The sequence below is a fragment of the Lynx rufus genome, unplaced genomic scaffold, assembly GCF_022079265.1.
Source record: "Lynx rufus isolate CCGP_SWC_20201006 ecotype Redwood Valley unplaced genomic scaffold, mLynRuf1.p SCAF_23, whole genome shotgun sequence".
Classification (NCBI taxonomy): domain Eukaryota; kingdom Metazoa; phylum Chordata; class Mammalia; order Carnivora; family Felidae; genus Lynx; species Lynx rufus.
In genome coordinates, this window is record NW_025814838.1 from 15,956,216 (window position 1) to 15,977,060 (window position 20,845).

A 20,845-nucleotide genomic window follows, 5' to 3' on the forward strand; every position below is an offset into this window, starting at 1 on the left:
TTGCTCGGCCTGAAAAAGGAAATCCCGATACATGTGACAACATGGATGAACCCTGAGGACGTGACGCTAAGTGAAATAAGGCGGTCGCAAAAGGACAAACGCCATTGTGATCCCACTGACGTGAACTACCCGGAGTAGTCAGATTCACAGAGACAGGAAGAGGAACATGATAGCCGCCGGAGGGAGGGAGGATGTGGAGGTAATGCTTCAAGGGGACAGAGCTTCAGTTCAGGAGGAGGGAAAGAATTCTGGAGGCGGATGGCAGTTTTGGTCGTACGGCAGTGTGCGTGCAGAGGAGAGGCCGGAAGACTCTCCACAACCAAGGACGTCAACCTCTCCCCCTCCAGATGACAACTCTGGCCAGATCCGTGGGCTTCCCCAATGCTCTGACATTCTGATTTTCTTAAATAACAGCAATAATCCATCAACTTGCCCGGGATGATGTACATTCTAATCTGATTAATATTTGGTAAATGAAGTGCTTTTCAGGGAAATGGCAGGCATGACCTCCCCACAGTCTTTGACTTCACAAATTCAAGGATCCTCTGAGTTGCCCTCTGTGTTCTACATTCCAGGAATCAAAACGAGGACAGATCACAGAAAGGGGGAAGGGGAGAAGAAGGCCCTAACAAGACCATTCGGGGAAGGAGGAGGAAGATGCCCTTGCTGGTTACCTAGGAAATAGGGGAAGGACCGCGTGCCACTGGCTGGCCTTGGAGCAGATTTTCGAGAGGCAAACGGCACCTGGCCACAACAACAGGGTGTCCAAGGGCTGAGTATTTGGGGTGCCCCTTCCTTTGTCTTACTGAGCAGCATGAGGGTGAATTCAGAAGGTTTCTCTTCCCCCCTGGGAAGTTCCTTATACTAGTTAGGCCTATCTGGAAACTTGGCACTCCCACACCTCTACAATCGTGGGGCTGGCCGCCTAGTCCTCTCCTCCCTCCCTTCCCACTGCCCCCCCACCACACACACATGCTCACTCACCCCGCTGATTCGTTATACAAATCAACAGAGAACCGGGCTGGCTGCACAGAAACCTGCAGCCGGGGGTGGGGGTACCCAAGCACAAAGTGCCCCCCAGCCCAGCTCCTCGCTCCGCTCTCCACCTTGGCCAGGCTTTCTTTTCAGTGCCCGTGTGACACATGCTGAAGGGCTCAGACACCGATGCTCGTGTTTCTGACAACCCGAGAGCCGGGCATCCTGAGGTCCTGCCACTGGTGGAGAAGTGATGATTTGCCCAGGGTCACAGAGCTGCTCAGGAGCAGTCCATCAAGGGTCGGGGGGTTCAGACCGCAACCTCCCAATGGCTAATCCGTGGCTCATCCCAACTCTGCCAGCCCTGGGGTTGGCTCCGGCTTTCCAAGAGGAGCCAGAAATGAGGCCAGGGCTCCATTTCATTTCAACGGAGGCTTCAAAAACAACAAAACAAAACAAAACAAAACAAAACAAAACAAAACACAAAGCTGGGGGGGCACCTGGGTGGCTCAGTCAGTGGAGCATTTTGACTTCAGCTCAGGTTATGATCTCACGGTTCATGGGTTCGAGCCCCGCGTCGGGCTCTGTGCTGTCACTGCAGAGCCTGGATCCTGCTTCAGATTCTCCGTCTCCGTCTCTCTCTGCCCCTCCCCTGCTCTCGTTCTAATTCTCTCCCAAAAATAAATGAACGTTCAAAAAAATTTTTTTAATTAAAAAAAAAAAAGCAAAGCCGGGGTTCCAAACTTCCAGGCACCCCTCAACTCCCAGCTGACCTGGCAAGTTCAAAGTCAGCGTCGTCCCCTTCATTCCAAGCCCTTGCTGCGATTTAAGAAAAGAGTAGGTTTTGAAGGTCAGGCCACGCGGTTGGTGCCTACTTTTTCCATAGGCCAAGAAAAACAAAAGCTAAACCCTATTTTTCAAACGAGAAGTTCAAACAATTCATTTTCGTGCCTGGGGTCTGTTTACTAAGCTACTGTTGCAAGTGACTCCAGAAAGAGAGGACTATCCTTTCAGACTGATGAGACATCTGGGACACAGCGAGCATCGAGTGAACGCTTCTTTGACTACAGGGACTAGGGCACCCGTCTTTTTCCTTTCGGTGTGCAATTGCTGCAGATTGAGGGGCCCTGTGATTTTCTGGTTTCAGAATGAGTCACCTGTCATTTGGGACCTGAGGCTGAGTGGAGGGTCCACATTCATTTCACCCTACTTCCTCGTCTGGGCTTAAATGTGGAGGACGTGTGAATTCTGGTTGCGTTTGTAGAAAAGGAGCACGTTAATGCCACATTTAAATCAGGTCAAGGCAGAACTGCGACCGACTCACGACCATACGCCTTTGTCTGCCTGTGCCTGATGCTGCCTTTTGAAGACCCCCCACTAACGTGGGGGTGGCAGGCTGTGCAGGGGGAGCTGGTACCACCATCTCCTTTTTCAAAGTCACCCCTGCCTGCTCGTTACAACCGGGAGGTCCACGAACCCCTAGATCCAGGGGCAAGGCAAGAAGCTTGCTAGAGAAAAAATAATTTGGAGGAGAAACCAGCCACAGATCCACCCCAAACAGTGAGGGAGAAGACAGCCAGGAGGGGGATGAGGGGCACACAGGAGCGCCGTGGCTTTCTAGTGGAGCGTCTGCTGCTTCCACGGGCCCAGCACGCATGACCCCTTCTTCTGACAAACACACCCTATTTCTCACCGAGGGTGTCACTGTGGGGTCAACACATGACCCAAGCCCGGCCAATCGGCACAGACCGCCCCTCTACGGCAGTAGGCCAGCCAGGCCCCTCGGTGTCCCCAAGCATTGGGCCCTAGCCTTCAGCTCCTTCTCTGCTTGGTGGTGAGCTGGCAGGATGCAAGCCTGGCACTGCCCGTGGTCCTCTCTGCACCTGAGGCCAGCCCCGCCCAAGCCTTCCAGTTCTGGGAACAATAATCACCCTTTTGTTGAAGCCAGTTCGAGTTGAATTTCCTCCAACTCTTACAACCACAAGACTCCTAACATATACTCATTTAAAAAAAGAAAAAAAAAAGCACCCCACGAATTACATTTTTTATACTCAATTTCCAGATGGGGAAACTGAGGCACGGTTTGAGTTGGGAGACCACTCAAGGCTCCCAGGAAACCGAGACATGACTGCAAGGCCAGTACCCCATCTCCTGGCACCCCCCCGCATCAACACCATGCCTAACACCCTTCCAGGTCACGAATGGTTTCACCCAAACACAGTCTAAGGGGAGAACGCCCCCAGCTGCACCTTAAACCTGAGAATAACTAAGAGATCGGGTACACCATTCACGTGACAGCTGCCGCAGCCCAGTTAGGTGCCTCTGCGGGATGGGCCTGAGAGACTCGTGTTTATTTACGGTGAGCTGTGGGGGAAGATGACAGGTCCGTAATATTTTGGAATGACTAATGTATATCTGGGAAAATAGAGGAGGGCACCAAAATGCCAAGAGGGCTGCTGGGAGCCATGGTCGACCAAACTCTAATGTCACCATCAAGTGTCCAAGTAAAGCCTCTGGGAAAATTCCTGGGCCCCGTCTGGTACAACCCCACCAAGTAACCACCCAGAAAACGGGCTTCTGGAGACCTGTGAACATTTCTCCGCTTGCCCCCCACACAGGGCGGGCCGGCTCGGCATCTGGGGAGTCGTGACCCCGATCCCAGCGGTGAGCTGGAACGGTAGCCTTGCCGAGCCTCTGGAGCTCTGCACGCCGGGACCGGGCCGCCCGCTGACTCACTTGACTGTGCTCACCGCCAAGCCTGCCCTGTCCACACCAGGGTTAGTCATGGCCAGGCCTGGTTAGAGAGCAGCCCTTAAAAGGACTGGAATGAAAGAGGTAGCATCCTTCCAAAACAAAATCGACAGGAACACAGAGTGCAAAATGGGAAAATGGGGTGAAATGCTCCTCCTTTTCCCCACTGTGGCCACAGGACAGCTAAACCCCAGCGCTGAAGCAGTTTTCTCCTGAGTTTAAAAAAAAAAAAAAAAAAATCCCAATAAGCAAACTAGGACGGCTTGCTTACCTTGCATTTGCCCCTCACCTCCCCACCAAAGTGATACTGTTTGTGAGCCAAAAGTGAATTCCAACGCCAAAAGGCTTACTGTATACTTTACACAGAAATAAAAGCATGCTGGGATCTCAGCCTTGAAGAGAGAGCAGGGTGGCACTGGAGAGACGCTTTGCTTATACTTATCGGAATGTGATCGTGGCATTCACTGAGAACTGCCAAGAAAATCAGAATGGGGCCCGCAGGGTGGGGACGGGGGCGGGTTTTGGCTCCATAAACGCAGCAAACTCCCCAAAACAAATGAGTTCCCAGTCGGTGATTTACTGAGCTGCTCTGCTCCGTTTTCCAGCTTCAGATGACCTTGACTAGGGAATCACACAGTCCAGACTGATGGGCCAAGGACAGTTGGCTTGGGAGCAGCCACGACCAGCCCAGGACCCAGGAGGACGGCCCACGGTGGGTGCTGGCGACGGCCCGTGTCTGTCCCAGGAGCGTGGTGGGAGCTCACGTCCAGAGCCGAGCCCCCACCCCACATCTACCCCACCCCCACCCCCACCCTGAGCGCCCACAGCCGTGGCCAGAGACCCCATCTGCGTGGCTGTGCGCCCGGCCCATGACACAAGAGACTCCACAGCTGAAGCTTGCTCAGTTCCAGAGCAGACGGTGCTCTCCAGACTGAGAAGGTGTTAGCATTCGAACGAGAGGAAGGTGGAAATCAAACCAGAATCATCCCCAGCAGGGGCCAAAAGAGGGAGGAATGATTCTGCTTACTGAACACATGTGCGCCACACACAAGTGTACCTCACCCTACACAGGACTTGGAACAAATCTCAATGTGAGACTCTAGGGGACAATATTGGATTATTCGGTTCCAAAACAACGTGATCTCATCAAATGGATATAATTTCACGAAACGCGGCTTGCTTCCTGCAGTGCGCTGGGAAAAATGACTTGTGTCAAAACTCCTCACTGCGGGTTATGGGGAGCAAGAAGAACCCCAATGAACAGGATGGCACTCGTAGCAGAAATAGCAGCCGCTGCAGCAAACACGTAGGATGCGGGCCGGGCGCCATTCTGGGCGCGGCACACGTGCTCACCATGTCCCCACCGTCAAAGCCAAGTAAATACGGTCTGCTCCCCTGTGTTTACCCACAGGGGAGCGGGCCCGGGTGCGAATAAGACCCTTGCCCCGGGTCCCCCGTCCCATGAGGGCAGGCCTCGCGGCAGACCTGCCCGCAGCTGCCTGCGAATGGCTGGGCCCGTAGAATGAGGTACACCGGCGTGGGGAACGGACACACGACGGGGACCAGACACAGACGGCTGCCTGGCTCGCAGCGCGGGCGCAGGGTGGCGTTCAGGGGGGCACTCACCTTCACTGTCCCCACTCGTCTTGGTGCCTTTTGAACCACCCTCAGTACCTTTAGCCTTCTCAGCGTCTTCCTGGGCGTCCTCGGCGGGCCCCTTCTCCTCATCCTCTTCCTCCCCAACGTTTTTGTAGTTGGGTCTCTTTTGCACCCGCCTCTTGCCCTTGTGCTTATTCATCTCAAGGGACCGCTCTAGCGTCTCGGTGGGTTTAATGAAGCACCGAATGCTGGGCTTGGCCTAGGGAAATCAAGAGACGGATGTGAACCTCGGAATCTCGCCGGATGCTATGGTCCAGCTGCCCGAGAGCTGCTGCCCCAAGAAATGCGGTTCCGAAACAAAAAATGCTGCCTCCTACTTCGTCATTATGACTATTATTAACCCCATCGTTGTTAAATAATCAAAACGATAGCACCAGCTACCATTCACTACCTACTCACCGTCCTAAGTCAGAAACTCTATACATTACCAACAATGGCTCTGTGCTTCTCAAAGGTCACTCATCTGTCTGAGAAACACACATGAGATACAGGGACGCCCCTCCCATTTTACAGGTGAGAAAAATAGAGGCTCTGAAGGGCTAAGTAACTTGCCCACTGTCATTCAGCTCCTGAGCCAAGAGTCAGATTTCAAATCGAAGCTTGCCCAATCCCCACAGCCCAAGCTCCTCCCAAAAGAAGGGTGCCTCGCCAGGAGCTCAAACTCTGTTGCATACTCAGTACCCCTCAGAAAGTAGTTACATGCAAATGGACCACGTCTAGAAAGGAACCAAGACAAAAGAAAACTGATCGGTTTGGGGCGCCTGGGTGGCGCAGTCGGTTAAGCGTCCGACTTCAGCCAGGTCACGATCTCGCGGTCCGTGAGTTCGAGCCCCGCGTCAGGCTCTGGGCTGATGGCTCAGAGCCTGGAGCCTGTTTCCAATTCTGTGTCTCCCTCTCTCTTTGCCCCTTCCCCGTTCATGCTCTGTCTCTCTCTGTCCCAAAAATAAATAAACGTTGGAAAAAAAAAATTTTAAAAAAATAAAATAAAAAAATAAAAAAAAAAAAGAAAACTGATCGGTTTGGGGCAGGATTCTGAATGAAGCGCTTTTCTCTTTTTGGGGTATGCACGACGTCCAGACGTCATTTTGTCTTTAAAAAGGGAAAACGTTTTAAGGAGAACGTTTCCATTATCTTGATGTGGTTTATCCATCTTCTGAATGTACCCCAAACAACCATCAACTGTACTCTGAGGCCCACCGTACCTTGCCAATACTAAGCGGGATGTGCTCAAGGAACACAGATTAATTTCAATAACACTCAAGGCAGAACCTAATAGAAAGCCAAATTAGCATCTAAATCTAAACATTCATTTTTATGTACTCACTTTGGATTATTCATCCACAAAAATGACAGATAAATTGAGACATGATCCTCCTGTCCAGGAAACCCAGAGAGCACGTTACAGATGCCAACGGCAAAGAGCCCAGAGGTGGCAGCACTCGGAGCATGCGCCCCTTGACAGACGGCATCCATCAGAGCCCACTTACGATGCTGTATGATCGAACGCAGCTCTAGACAACCCCCCCCCCCATCTCCTGCTGAAGGACTCGAGCCCAGGGAAACAGGGTCCCAAGATAAAATGCCTGCTTCCTCTGATCACCACCTACTCCCACTGAATCTTAGAGCATGCCATACACAATCAAAGCTTTCTGAAACAGAGACCTGAGACTCAATGCAGAGCAAAATACCACCCAGTTAGAAGGTCCAAGCAAAAATTCGCATGGATGGGGGCGCCTGGGTGGCTCAGTCGGTTGAGCATCCGACTTTGGCTCAGATCGTGATCTCGCGGTCTGTGAGTTCGAGCGCCGTGTCGGGCTCTGTGCCGACGGCTTGGAGCCTGGAGCCTGCCTCGGATTCGGTGTCTCCCTCTCCCTCTGACCTCCCCTGCTCACACTCTGACTCTCTCTTTCAGTAATAAACAAACGTTAAAAAAAAATGTAAAAAAAAATTCACATGGGTGGATAGAGAAACTTCCCCTTGAGCTGTGTATGAACTTGGATGCACAGAAATGGCAGAACGAGGTGAGTGAAACGGTGTGCAAGGCCCAGGGCCGGTCAGAGCCGTGCAACCCCGGCTGAAGGCTATCATGAGCTATGGGTCGACTCTGAACATCAGAGTCCTTGTCTAAATCACAGGGCAAGTAATCGTGGCCTTCTAGAACTAAACATAGTCACAGACATAAAGTTCCTGTAGTATGCATCCAACGTATGAGGGTCACCTTCCCTTCCCTGCCTCCTTAAAAAGCAAAGCAAAGCAAAGCAAAGAAAGGAAAAGAAAAGAGTCAACTGTGAAAATAAAGTTTAAAACTTTCCAAAGGGATCTGCTTTTCTCAATGATCAGGTGTTGGGAAGACATGCTTACTGGGGAAATTTCAAACTTTTAAAATGCAACCTACCCAGTAAACAGCTGGAAATAACCTAAATGTCCATCAAGAGGGGAGTGGTTAGGTAATTATGGCCTGTCCATAGAATGGGAATCCACGTAAATGATAGAGAGACTGAGGCCTTTTGTACCTACGGACACCAACACAGGACCGGCATCGGGATGAGAAAGCAGGAGCAGGGAACACAGTGGGGTCCCCTTCAGGCAAAGGTTTTCAAAAGCTACGCGTGATGTTGTGAACAGCTCTCCCTAGAAAGCTGCCTAAGAGTATCTTGGGGTTTCATCTTTGGAGGAAAAAGAAGGCAGGTGGTCCACGTACAATTTTTTCATTTCTTTACCTTTCTGTTTTGGTTTCAAATTTCTAATCCTGCACTCATACTAGCTTTTTACAAAAACACATCGAGGATCATTTAGACATTAGAATTATGGACTTTATGTTCCTTTTTTAATTTTCCTTTGTGTTTAAAAGCCTGTTTCTCTTAATCCTGACAGCACCGAAACCCCCACAGTTAACACGGAGGAGATGATCAGGCTTGGCTGGGAAATGTGGACAGAGACTCAAGATCATTCCTGCTGCCCCAGTCAAGAGCCTCCTGGCTGCCAGCCTCCCTGGAACCTCCGTGTGACAGCGGACAATCCCAGATGTTCTGGATGGAAAACCCCGGGCGAAGGCGTGCCCACCTCACCCCTCCCTGTTGCGCTCTCAGCACTAAACCAGGTGCCTGCAGCAGGGCAGGGCCTCAGGGGGCTGCCTGTACCAGACTGGACCCAACGTGAGAGGACAACAAAGAAAAGTGAGGGACAGGAGAAAATAGAAGCCTCACAGCCTCAGGAGATTAGCCCAGGGCAAGAGCAAGCACAGTGAAAGGAACCAAGAGAATGGAAAGGCTCACATCAGAGTCACAAATCAGAAGGCCTTGGGGTTCATCCTCTCATAAAGCCAGCACACCACGTGTGCCCCAGAGGAAAGCCTTCTGCACCTCACGCCTGTGTTTCCCAAATGCCGCAAGCTCGGGTGTCACCAAGGGCTCATCTCCCAGGGACCCAGAGCCTGAGCTGCGAGAGGAATGTGGAGATATGGGGCCCTCCCTGCTGACAGCAAAGATTCTGCCACTTACCCAGCCGGGGTATGCAGTGGGAGGGCCCTGGGCCACGCAAGCCGGCTTCCGGGCTCAAGGCCAGCTCAAGGCCAGCAGTGTGATTTCAGGGGTGGCCCGAGGGCCGAACTGCTCCCTACAGCGTCAGCTCCTGCCTGCAGGTCAACACCACCTTCCTCTTGCCTTCACCCCCTCCAACCTCAGGCTGCTATCTTTGTTTGAAAGGTAAATACTGGAGGGGGTGCCTGGGTGGCTCAGTCGGTTGGGCATCCGACTTTGGCTCAGGTCACGGTCTCACAGTCCGTGGGTTCGAGCCCCACGTCGGGCTCTGCACTGACAGCTCGGAGCCTCGAGCCTGCTTCGGAGGCTGGGTCTCCCTCTCTCTCTGCCCCTCCCCCCCTCATACTCTGCCTCTCAAAATTGAATAAACATTATAAAAAAATTTTTTTAATAATAAACAAATAAAGGGGCGCCTGGGTGGTTCAGTCGGTTAAGCATCTGACTCTTGCTTTCAGCTCACGTCATGATCTCACATTTTCGTGAGTTCGAGCCCTGTGCCGATGGCGCAGAGCTTGCTTGGGATTCTTTCTCTCTCTCTCTCTCTGCACCGCCCCCCCCCACCTCTTGTGCTTTCTCTCTCTCTCAAAAATAAATAAAGCTAAAACAATAAAAATGAAAGGTAAATACTGGAGACGGGGACTCCCCAGGGGTCAGAAGTAACTCAGGCCTTTTTGGGGCTGCCCGATGTGAGAGCAGGCTGTGTGCGGCGGGAGGCAGGGGTGTGGAGCAAGGGGTCAGGAAGGAGGGCGCAAACACCTGAGGCCCAGGCAGGTGACCAAGGAGCAGCAGCACCGCCGACAGCCCGGACGTCAAACGGCGTCCTCCACGAGGTCTGGACGCCCCCTTAGACCAGGCGCAGACGGCACGTGAAAAAGCAAGTTGCAATCGGGTAACCCATCAAGGAGTCTGCTTACCATCAAAAAACAAAACTGTCAGCGAAAGCATGTACACCTGTACGTGTGGACAGGTGTGTGCACGATGGTCCACACGGCAAGGCTACACATGCTGAAAACAGCTGTTCCTTCTGAAGAGGGCGGTGAGGTTGGGGAACTACTTTCGGCTCTAGTCGTGTCTATGTCATCCAGTCGCTGTGCCCCAAGGAAGCACGACCAATGCCATTTAAATGTGAAGAATACCTTTAAAGATACGGATTTAGGGGCGCCTGGGTGGCGCAGTCGGTTAAGCGTCCGACTTCAGCCAGGTCACGATCTCGCGGTCCGGGAGTTCGAGCCCCGCGTCGGGCTCTGGGCTGGTGGCTCAGAGCCTGGAGCCTGTTTCCGATTCTGTGTCTCCCTCTCTCTCTGCCCCTCGCCCGTTCATGCTCTGTCTCTCTCTGTCCCAAAAATGGATAAACGTTGAAAAAAAAAAAATTTAAAAAAAGATACGGATTTAATGCCCCTAAAGATACGTATTTAATACACACACACACACACACACACACACACACACACACACACACACACACCAAAAAGGCACCTTTAGAAGTCAGCTGCTGAGGGAAAGGTGGGAGAGGAGATTACAGGCTAAGAAGGAGCTACCGGAAATGTCTTTGGATGCCAGAAATGTACTCTTTTTTTTTCAAGTTTATTTACTCTGAGGGAGAGCAAGCGAGAGCTGGGAGACACAGAGAGGAGGAGAGAGAGAGAATCCCAAGGAGGCTCCGCACTGTCAGTACAGAGCCCCACTCAGGGCTTGAACCCACGAATCGCGAAATCGTGACCTGAGCTGAAACCTAGAGCCAGACGCTTAAATGACTGAACCACCAGTCACCCCTCGGAAATGTCTTCTGTCTTGACCTAAGTTACATACAAATGTAATCGTAAGTATGAAGCCATTGATACACCTAAGATTACTGCACCTTAAGTTATCCCTCAATTTAAAAACCACATTCCTAGGGGTGCCTGGGTGGCTCAGTCGGTTAAGCGTCCGACTTCAACTCAGGTCATGATCTCACCGTCCGTGAGTTCGAGCCCCGCGTCGGGCTCTGTGCTGACAGCTCAGAGCCTGGAGCCTGGTTCCGATTCTGTGTCTCCCTCTGTCTCTGACCCTCCCCTGTTCATGCTCTCTCTCTCTCTGTCTCAAAAATAAATAAACATTTAAAAAAACAAAACAAAACAAAACAAAAAACACCACGTACCTAAAGAATTTTCAATAAAATCAGACTGCCCTAATGCCCTAAATACAAGCCAAGAGCAAATGAGACAGCTCGGGAAGGGGGATTCACTGCAGTCATCAGGGGACTGACCTCATTCACTGAGCCACACTCAACACCAACGGTGAAGCAGCCCTGGGCCTACCGTTCCAGAGCCCACAGCCCAGCCAGCAGGAAGCAGGTTCCGCTGTGCGTCCACATGGACGCCGAGGGCAGGGAGGAAGCAGTGGGGAGCTGTGCCAGGTTGGGCGGGGGCATGAGGGGGAAGCTCGAAGCTCAGGAGGGCTTCGCGGAGAAGGAAATGACTGATCCAAGTCTTGAATGGTAACAGGAGCTCACCAGAACACTTGGGAGGAGAATGGTCGGAAGGCCAGCTCAGAGCTCTGGCCGTTCGCTCTTGACTGGCCATACAGCTGGTGTGTCTGGTGACCGCAGCAGTGTCCCAGGACACTATGTGCTTGGCCAGCTCCCCAGAGAGCAGCAGACACGCGGCAAGGCAGGGGGTAGCGCTGGACGAGCTGGGCGGCCTCTCCAGCCACCCGTTCATGATGGAGCTCGTGAAGAACCCTAGCTTAGAGGGAAAGGAGGAGGAGACAGGTAGCGAGAGGGGACGGATAAGGACAAGGACAGATGACGTGGCTCCGGTGTCGGGCTCTGTAGGAGCTGTTGCGATATCTGAGAGAGCTCACCTCCCAGGCTCTCCCGGGCCTAGCCCGCTCACCTCCTGAGGACGCAACTAGAATCCTCCTGTTCAAACAGCTCCGCTGAGGGGTTTGAGAAAGAGGAGAAAGCTTTCCCCGTACGCAAGGAGGCAGGGCGCGCTGACTCACAGAAACATGCCCAGCATAAGGGCAGACCTGAGCACGATCTCATTGCACTTACTGGCCCGGTGGCCCTGACCAAATGAGCCTCGGTTTCCTCACCAGTAAAACAGAGACAGTAGCAGCTGCAGCACATGTGGCCACAGAGCTGATATGAGACCCTGAACGCAAACACGCCGGCACAATGCCCGCCACAAACGGGCGCTCTAGAAATATTTATTCACCTCCGACCCCTGGCAGGTGGATCACCAACCAGGATGGAAGAGATAAGAGATGGCAGGGGAGGGGCTAACTTCTAAAAACAAACAGTCCCATTCTGTTTTAAACCTGGCTCCCTAGCTCCTAGAAACGTTCTGGTTTGTTAATGGGCTAGACTCGGCCTCCCCCAAGCGCCCCTGGGCCCCCTCCCCAACCCAGCCTCAGGGGACAGCCCCCAACCCAGCCCCTGGGCCCCCTCCCCAACCCAGCCTCGGGGGCCGGGACCAGCGGGACAGACAGCACAAAGGCGGGGTGGGACCCGTGGAGACGTCGGAGCAGCCGGAGCCCAGGCGCAGGGCCCCCCTGCCCACCACCTTCTCCCGGGGCCTCAGTTTCCACAGGCACCAGATCAAACCAGCGCTCCCCCCTCCGGGGCCGCTGTGAGGTGGCAGAAGGGAGCACACTCCCTTGTCACTTGTCTCCAGGTACTCACAACCGTCACTCACACCCAGCGTGCCTCGAACACGTGCCCGGTGCCGCTGTGATCACTTTGTGCGTGCCGACGCGCTTGACTCTCCGTCACACGACTAGAGACGGGGGGGGGGGGGGGGAGCGGCAGAGGGGGAGGGACTGGCTTGGCGTCCCGCAGAGGCAGAGCCAGGATCCGGACCCAGGGAGTCTGGCTTCCAGGCCGACCTGTCTGACCACCTGGCCGCACCGCTCGAGAGCTCACCCCCTCGTCAACAAGCACCCACCAAGCCTGCCGGCGTGGGGCCAGCCCCGCCCCCGCAGGGTGGACATGGGGCCCGGCCAGGCCCCAGTCAGGCTGACCGGAGCAGCGGGTGGACCGACCCGTGGAGCAAAAACTCAGGGACAGGTGACTAGGCAGCCTTCCGACCTGACCATCGTCATGACCGACCACGACGCGGAAAGATTCCCCATTTTGTCTCGTATACAGGGAGCTCCACGTGTCACAGGGGGTCACGGTGACCCAGGGGCCTGCACCAACCATAACCAACAGCACGTGGCTTTGCAAGTGGCAGTGAAGGGGAGCTCGGCCGATAACTGCCACAGAGGGAGCCTCCTCCCGCTCCAGAATGCGGGGACCAGCAAGCAATCGGCAGGGACCATCGGCTCTGGGGAGCTGCAGGGGTGCACGTGCCGGGTGCCAGACCCTCGGCGACACGGGGCTGCTGACGCGAAGCCCCAGGGCACATCCGGGACGCGCTACCGCAACCACGTCAGCGAGGCGACCGGGCGATGTTGCCAAATGAAACGGGGGAAAACAAAACCCATCGGGGACAAACACGAAGAGTCACAGGCCACTTCCATTAACGAGGGGGACGTGCATGCTTCTCCACCAATCGGCCAATCGTCGGGGAGCGTCGCGGCCGCAGGGGCAAAAAAACCAAAGAAGTGCCGTCGGTCTGGACCCGGTGCGCTCTCCAAGCTCGGAGGACTCGCCCCGTGCACACGCCGGGCACCGTCACTGGGACAGAAGCAGCAGCTCACATCCGGAGGCGCCGTGACCGCCTGGAAGACAACCTCTAGGGTGCCGCGAGGCCCGCGGGAGGCCAGGCCCCTCCCATCCCTGGCCAGCTCCACCCAGGCCACCGTTTCTGTCCCCTCGACGCCTAGCGTTGCCCAGTCCGTCCCTTCAGTGACAGGCCCGACATTCGATCAAAAGCTGGGGCGCCTGGGTGGCTCAGTCGGTTGAGCTTCCAACTTCGGCTCAGGTCATGATCTCGCGGTCCGTGAGTTCGAGCCCCACGTCGGGCTCTGTGCCCACAGCTCGGAGCCTGGAGCCTGTTTGGAATTCTGTGTCTCCCTTTCTCTCTGCCCCTCCCCCGTTCATGCTCTGTCTCTCTCTGTCTCAAAAAAATAAATAACTGTTAAGAAAAAAAAAATTTTTTTTTTAATTTTTTTTTTTAATTTTTTTTAACGTTTATTTATTTTTGAGACAGAGAGAGACAGAGCATGAACGGGGGAGGGGCAGAGAGAGAGGGAGACACAGAATCGGAAGCAGGCTCCAGGCTCCGAGCCATCAGCCCAGAGCCCGACGCGGGGCTCGAACTCGCGGACCGCGAGATGGTGACCTGAGCTGAAGTCGGACGCTTAACCGACTGAGCCACCCAGGCGCCCCAAAAAATTTTTTTTTAAAAAGCTAATGAATGCTGTGCAACAAATGAGCTGCAGGACACAATGCTTACGCAAAATAACGTACACTCTTCCATCATAATGCCACACGAAGCCCTTGTTTGGCTTTTCTTCAGAAGGACTGTTCTACTACGTCCTACTCCCTCAAAAGAGATCACTGGGGACTCCCCGCCACCCGAAACATTCAGTCCAGAAGCCCACATCTCGCTGCAGACGGCGACAGGAGAACAAGAAACAGAAACAGCATGGGGACCTGGGGCGGGATGCCAGCGATCCACTCACGCTGGGGGACAGCAGAATGATCCCCTAACCTCTGGGGGCGTCGGCCCGCTCACGGGGAGACTGTGACAATGAAGCCACCTCACCAGGTCATCAGGAGCCTAAAAGGAGGAGAACAAGAAGAAATCCCCACCCGCCCCCCCCGACCCAGTGGTTCCGACAGAGTGGCCTCTGTTCCGATCCCAGCCAGGCAGCTCATCCCCACCAAGGTCTCTGACCCACCATTTCCCACGCCTTGCCCACTGCCACGCCCCCCCCCGCCCCCCACTCAGCTCTTCGTCCTTCAGTCCTCAACCCAGGCCTCCTCCGGGAAGCCTTTCATCACCAGCATCTCTCAAAGCTGGTTTCTACTTCCTGCCAGATCCAAATCTCCCATCTACGTGGACACACTTGTTTACTGTCTGTTTCCCCCGACCAGACAGGTCATGACAGCGACCTTGTCTGTCTTATTCATCCTGTACGCCCTGAGGCCAGCACGGTACCTGCCTGGAAGGTGGGGGTGCTCCAGAAACGCGTGTGGGAAGGACAAGAGGGGTGAGCAAGTCAGGCAGCCTGGCACGCACGACGTGCTCTGTGGATAGGTGCTGCTCTTACTAGGGAATGACCTGTCACGGGAGTGACCCCCAGGGTGATACTGTGTGAGCACATACAGCCCCGTAGCGGTTTTTTCCCTTCTCTCTGTCCATGAAGCTGGAGGTTTCCGAGAGGGCCCCTGGGGGTAAGGTCATGAGCATCACAGCAAATGGTCAGCGGGCAGGCAATCTCAGGATAGCCAGGAACTCTTAACTCACTGGGGAAAACCCACCGACCGTGCCCTGGGATTACAGTTACAGAAGAGCGTGGCGGTCTTCAGTTGGGCAGGGAGTGACTCACACCACACCCCTCCTGGCCCATCATCATTAAATCGCTGGAGCATCAGACAGGGAAGTGAACGGAGCGGCCCTTTTCTCACCCGCATGCCACCCCCTGCCGCCCCCCACCCCCCACCGCGCCAGCCTCCCATCAGACAAAGCACCCTGAGCAAAACCAAGTCTCCCAGATGGAGGACCTTGGCGCTGACCGAGACTGAATTTCCTGGAGTCGCTCGAGACAAGATGCTCGATTCCCTCACGGTGATTCATTATTTCAAGACAACTGACGCTTACTGCAGGAGCCAGGCTAAACACTGGGGACACAAAGGAAACGAGGCTCCCATTTCTCTTGGTGTAAACCTCGGAGTCTTCCAGTGGCTCCAAAGGCACCACGTGCCTCGGGCTCTCCCTCCCTCCCTGGCCCCACCCTACTACACTCGGCCTTGCCATGCTGTTCCTGGCTGTTCTCGGACACACCAGGCACACGCCTGCCTCGGGGCCTTTCGGGCTGGCTGTTCTCTCTGGCCAATGCGCTCTCCCTGCAGAAATCGACATGACTCAGTCCCTCGCTTCACATCTATGCTCGTCTTCCCAGTGAGTCATACCCTGGCCACTCGATGGAGAACTGCACCCCACTCAAGCCTCTGAGCACTGCCTCCTCTCCCTCCCCGGCTTTCCTGCTGCAGCTTTCCAAAGGCATGCCTCAAATTCTACCATGCTACATGTCCACTAATAATTTCCTCGTTCCCCTCTCTCTTCCCACTCTAAGAGAAGCTCCGGGAGGTCTGGGGCCTTTGCTCTGCTTCCTCCTGCACCGTCCGTGCCTAGAACAGACTCTGGTACGTGTCCAATAATACTTGTTAAATAGATGAGTAAGTAATGCTGACCTGGCCTCAGAATCTGGTTAAAAGCCTCAAAATGGCCACAGGGGCCAGGCGATGAAAACTACCCAAGTCCCAGGACAGAGACACCGGAAGCGTGGGGGCCTCATTTTTCTGTCCCCACCCTCGAATTTCCAAATTTTCACAGAAACCTGGGAGAATTCACCAATGGCTTGATGCAGACTAGCGACAGTCCCCATCCAGCATGCGGCATGGCCATAACTCACACCAGAGAGCAGCCTCCAGCCTTGGGGCCACCCCTGCCCACTCTGTGTCACACTGCCGGGTGAACACAGAAAAGCCCTGTAGGGTTTGAGTCACAGAATCTCCTCCACCCCCACCCACCCCTCCTATGCCCACTTGGCTTCTCCCTGTTGGCTCCTGCAAGGTATAGCCATTCCAAGAACCCTTGGCCCTTCCCTGGCTCGCCGGACCAGGACCGGCATCCCTGGGCCCCAGGTACCATTACCTGTAGCCCTGGCTGAAGGCTGTCCCTCCATGAGCCCCCACACCAGGGGACTTCCAGCCCTACCCGCAAAGGGGAAGGAAGAGGACGGTTCCTAAGAGGTCTCTCATCCACGACAACACCGTACTTGGTAAGTGGGAAACGCTGCACTCCGGATTCTCCTTCATTCTGTCACGTCCTCTTACGCATGAATCACTCAGTACTTTTGCAGCCAACGGTGGCGACTGGAAGCCAGAATTCCATTCAGGGATTATGGGGTAGACCACAATGGCCCCGCAAGAAAGGGACAAGACACGACGAGTTCTAATTCTTTTGTGGGAATGTTTGTATCTGTGCCAATTAAGGCCCTTGATTCATAGCGGTCTATTTTTTCCCTTCAGCGTTCGCCATCAACTCTCTCCCAGAAGCCTCTTACCGCTTTCAGGAAGAAGAATGTGTGGCCTTCAGAACCAGCAACGATTAACCGGGGGCACGGGGAAGGTCGGGGTCTCCGAAAGATTCAGGGGAACTCTAATTCGGGCTGCAGAGGGGCGCTACTCCGCGTGATGCAGTCAATACACAGGAGGCCCGGCGGCCGTCAGAGTCCAGCCTGGTTTGGAGAGAGAGCCCTGCAAGCAGTGACCGGGGGGCTCTGGTCGATCGTTGGCGCGCTGCCTGAACAAACACAGAAGCCAGAGGGGCCAGGCTGCTAGTTTCGCGGCCACCAGCTCCACGGGCCACCAGTGGACAGAGAGTTCTGCTAGCAGGGGATCCGGCTCCCAGGAAGGACAGGCATCCTGTGGAGAGCCGGCGGCTCATGTTTTAGGTGTGCACTCGCTCACTCTTCTGGATCCCCAGAGAATCATCCGGCGACCATTCCAGCCGGCTGAACTGGTGCCCACAGAGACGACATCATCATTTGGGGACGAACCATCCCGGCCCAGGATTCTCAGTTCCCACTCTGAATTCACGGCCAGCCAACCACATGAGCACCCACGAGCTGGCTATGTGCTTGCACTTTCCGGAGGTCGAATCCGGGGCCGACGTGAGCTGGAGGGCCCGGGATGCACACAGACAGGTCAGCCCCCCACCACCAAATGGCAAAGCTTGCTCTTCGTGCTGTCACTGTTACCACTGCTGCTCACACCGGGCCCTCGGTGCCTCTGTGTCTGGTCATAAGGCACCTCCCAAGGGGTACTCTAGGTGTGCCTCCACATTAATCATCCCAGGAAGGGGGGTCCCCAACTAGGAGACGCAGGGCTGTCGTGCGGCATCAGAAACTGACGATAATACCTAATATCAGGGCCTGACGTGCGCCAGGCTTTAGGAGAAGCAGCGGACACCGCGTGCATTAGTCTAACTAGAGAAGGGAGGAAACTGAGGCCCAGAGCAATGGACTAACTTGCCCCGGGGTACACCTAGTGAGACCCAGGGCCAGGATATGGGGGGGCCCGGGCAGTCTGACTCCAGAGTCCACTCCACTAGACTGTCCCCGAAGACGGAACGCAGAACAGCACCAAGACCACCTCGCCCTGACGCTCTTCCCCCAAAGCCTGCCTCTGAGCAGGTGGCGTGGGAGGGTCAGGCTCTGAAGCTGTTTCTGTTTTGAGAGTGATCAAGAACAGCATCGTGAGAGCCCGGTGACCCCGCCCCCGGTTCACCCATCGAGTCACTCGTTCCTGCAGTGAGAGCCCCCGGGCATGGGCTGCAAGCCCGTGATGGCACAGGCCCCCTCCGCTCGCAGGGAGTGGGAAGCCCAGCGAGGCCAGCGCTCTCTCCTGCGCACCACCGCATCTCTGTTGCAGGAACGGACGAAGGAGTGCAAGATGAAGGAAACTATTCTACAGAAATGGAGGGTGAGAAAAGGTTCTTTAAAAAAAAAAACAAAACAACAAAGTACCCATAGGTAATGATGCATATCCCGTAATCTAATCTATATGTTCGTTGTGCAAAAATAATGAGACGTTAGCAGTTTCAGAATTAGTGTTCTCTTACTCTATTTCCCTCAACACGAAACCTGATCTGCTCTGCATTAGACTTATAGCAAGAACTATCCCCGAGCAGCAACCATATGATTTTTAATGCACAGACGAATTTCAATTCGGCATTCACCTCGCCATGCTGATGTGTTTTAAATTTAACCCTAAATTACAGACTTTTCAAATAACTCCGCTCTTCCCTCTGCTCCTCTCTCTTCAATTTTGGTTTGGTTTTGTGAAAGGTCTGCTGGTAAAAATGAAGCAATACCAGTAACTTATCTACAAATTACGGGAAGGAGAAAGTAGGTTAAAAAAGACCAAGAAACTTAAAACAAGCACGATCAAACCACATCCGAGTGAGGCAGGAAACAATAGGAGACCGTTCTTGCTCAGAGGGAAGGAAGGTGAGTCTCACCGGGACTGTTATCGAGCGAGTCACCGATGGGGACTCACCTCCACTCCACCCAACTTTCAAGTGCAGTCATCCGAACGCGACACAGTTCGATTCTGCACCCAGGCCAAGGCGATACCCGGAAGCAGAAGGCAGACACTTTCACTTGGGGCTGGCAATTCCTTCCACACTCAAAAGAATCTCATTTTCAGTTCAGACGCCCACCACGACGAGCCGCTGTGAGTCTGTCACAATGGAGGCAGAAACTTCGTCCCCAAAAAGGGGGTCGGCGGGAGAAAGGACGGGTCTCCCGAATGCTCCCTCTCGTCGGAGGGCCCAACCGCCGTGGGTATCCCAGGCTGAGCGGTCGCCAGTAACATTCTGCAGTTTGCTTCTGCTCAAATTGCAAACCCCAAGCATCAATGCCAGTACCCTGCTGTGACAGCGTGCTGGAGTTCTGGCAAGATGTGACCACGGGGGGATAACCAGCGAAAGGGTGTGATTATTTCTCGTGGCCGCAGGCCAGTCAAGTGCAATGAGAAAGCCTGCAAACCCCAGCAGCCCAGAGATCTCTGTGTCCGTCCCTCTGAACGCCAAGTCCAACTTCGTCACTGAATGTCTCACACGAAGACACTGTGGGACGAAGTCTGAGCAGCCATCTTGGGAAATGGAGACCACACGACAAAAGAAAGCCCAAGGAGACTCAACACGGCCCAATGTGATATGAATGGAAATGTCCTAGGAGCGTGCAGCAGGCTGGACGGGGACCGGGCGAGTCTGATGGCAAACACACGCCGACCCGATGGGGACCGCCTCGGAGAAGCGTGCAGCAGAAACATGTGTACAGTGGGGACCAGACCTTCTGACTGCTGCAACACAATCCCGAGACGCAGATTTTTTGTGTGTGAAACTTCCTGTTAACGTTGGTCACTCACAGAATTCTCTGTTAAATACCGCGAACACCAAACCCAACGGCTTTGAGGGCCAGGCTGCAACCCGCCGGGTCCCTGATGGACACTTCAGCTGTGTTTCCTCCCCATCCCCACCAAGAGCCCTCCGGAGTAGGACGCGCCCTCTCCGTTTCCTAAGTGGGGGGGAGGGAGGACGATGCGCCTGAGGGGGCCCGCTAGCTGGCGGTCATCGGCAGCTCTGCCCTCGAGGCCCTGCGACTCTGCTGGGTCAGCACTCCACCCCTCGCATTCGGTCAGCAGCAGGGAGTTTCAGAAAGTTGGAAAGAAAACTGTCCGGCTCCACGAACACCACGTCGTCTCCACGTTGCCCCGCCTGAAGCGTCGTGGCACGGGCCCCTAAGGGAGGCTGTCCTGTCCAATACTGGTCACTCCTGTCCCTCTAGGTTACGTCCCCTCGCCAAAAACTACTCCTTCCCTTTAGAGCACGTGTGAAACTCGAGCCAGTACATTTGCTTGTATATTTATTTGAGCGACATCTGTCACTCCTACTAGACTATAAAGCTCCAAAAAGACAGAAACCATTAGGATTTTGTACATCCCCAGAGCCAGCACGATGCCTGTTCCAAAGAAAGGGCTTAATAAATACTTTCTGAATGAATCAAGGAAGGGACAGACCAGACAGGGGCCGTGAAAGGGCCCCATTCAATTCAGCTGAACTAATGCCACCACTGACAAGGACAGAGCGTCTGGGAACCTTTTCAAAGGCTCTAAGACTCCCTTCAACAGCAAAAGGGCCCGGCCAAGCCATCGTAGGCCAGAAAAACCAGAAGGGCCGGGACCCCTGTCACTGCGCCCC

The 20,845-nt window shown here is 54.4% G+C and overlaps 1 protein-coding gene across 6 annotated transcripts in view; it reads right to left on the bottom strand.

Annotated features, from left to right (window-relative positions):
- CLEC16A (C-type lectin domain containing 16A) overlaps positions 1 to 20,845 on the bottom strand; it is a 205,797-nt gene that overhangs the window by 146,736 nt on the left and 38,216 nt on the right. For 5 of the 6 annotated variants that reach the window (XR_006963619.1, XR_006963620.1, XM_047087900.1 and 2 more), the window contains one exon: positions 5,353 to 5,584. Coding sequence is in view for 4 of the 6 variants with exons in the window: in XM_047087900.1 (XP_046943856.1) it covers positions 5,353 to 5,584 (232 nt within the window). In the remaining 2 variants the exon portion in view is untranslated. The remainder of the gene's footprint in view (positions 1 to 5,352; positions 5,585 to 20,845) is intronic. The other variant, XM_047087899.1, reaches the window with a different exon arrangement.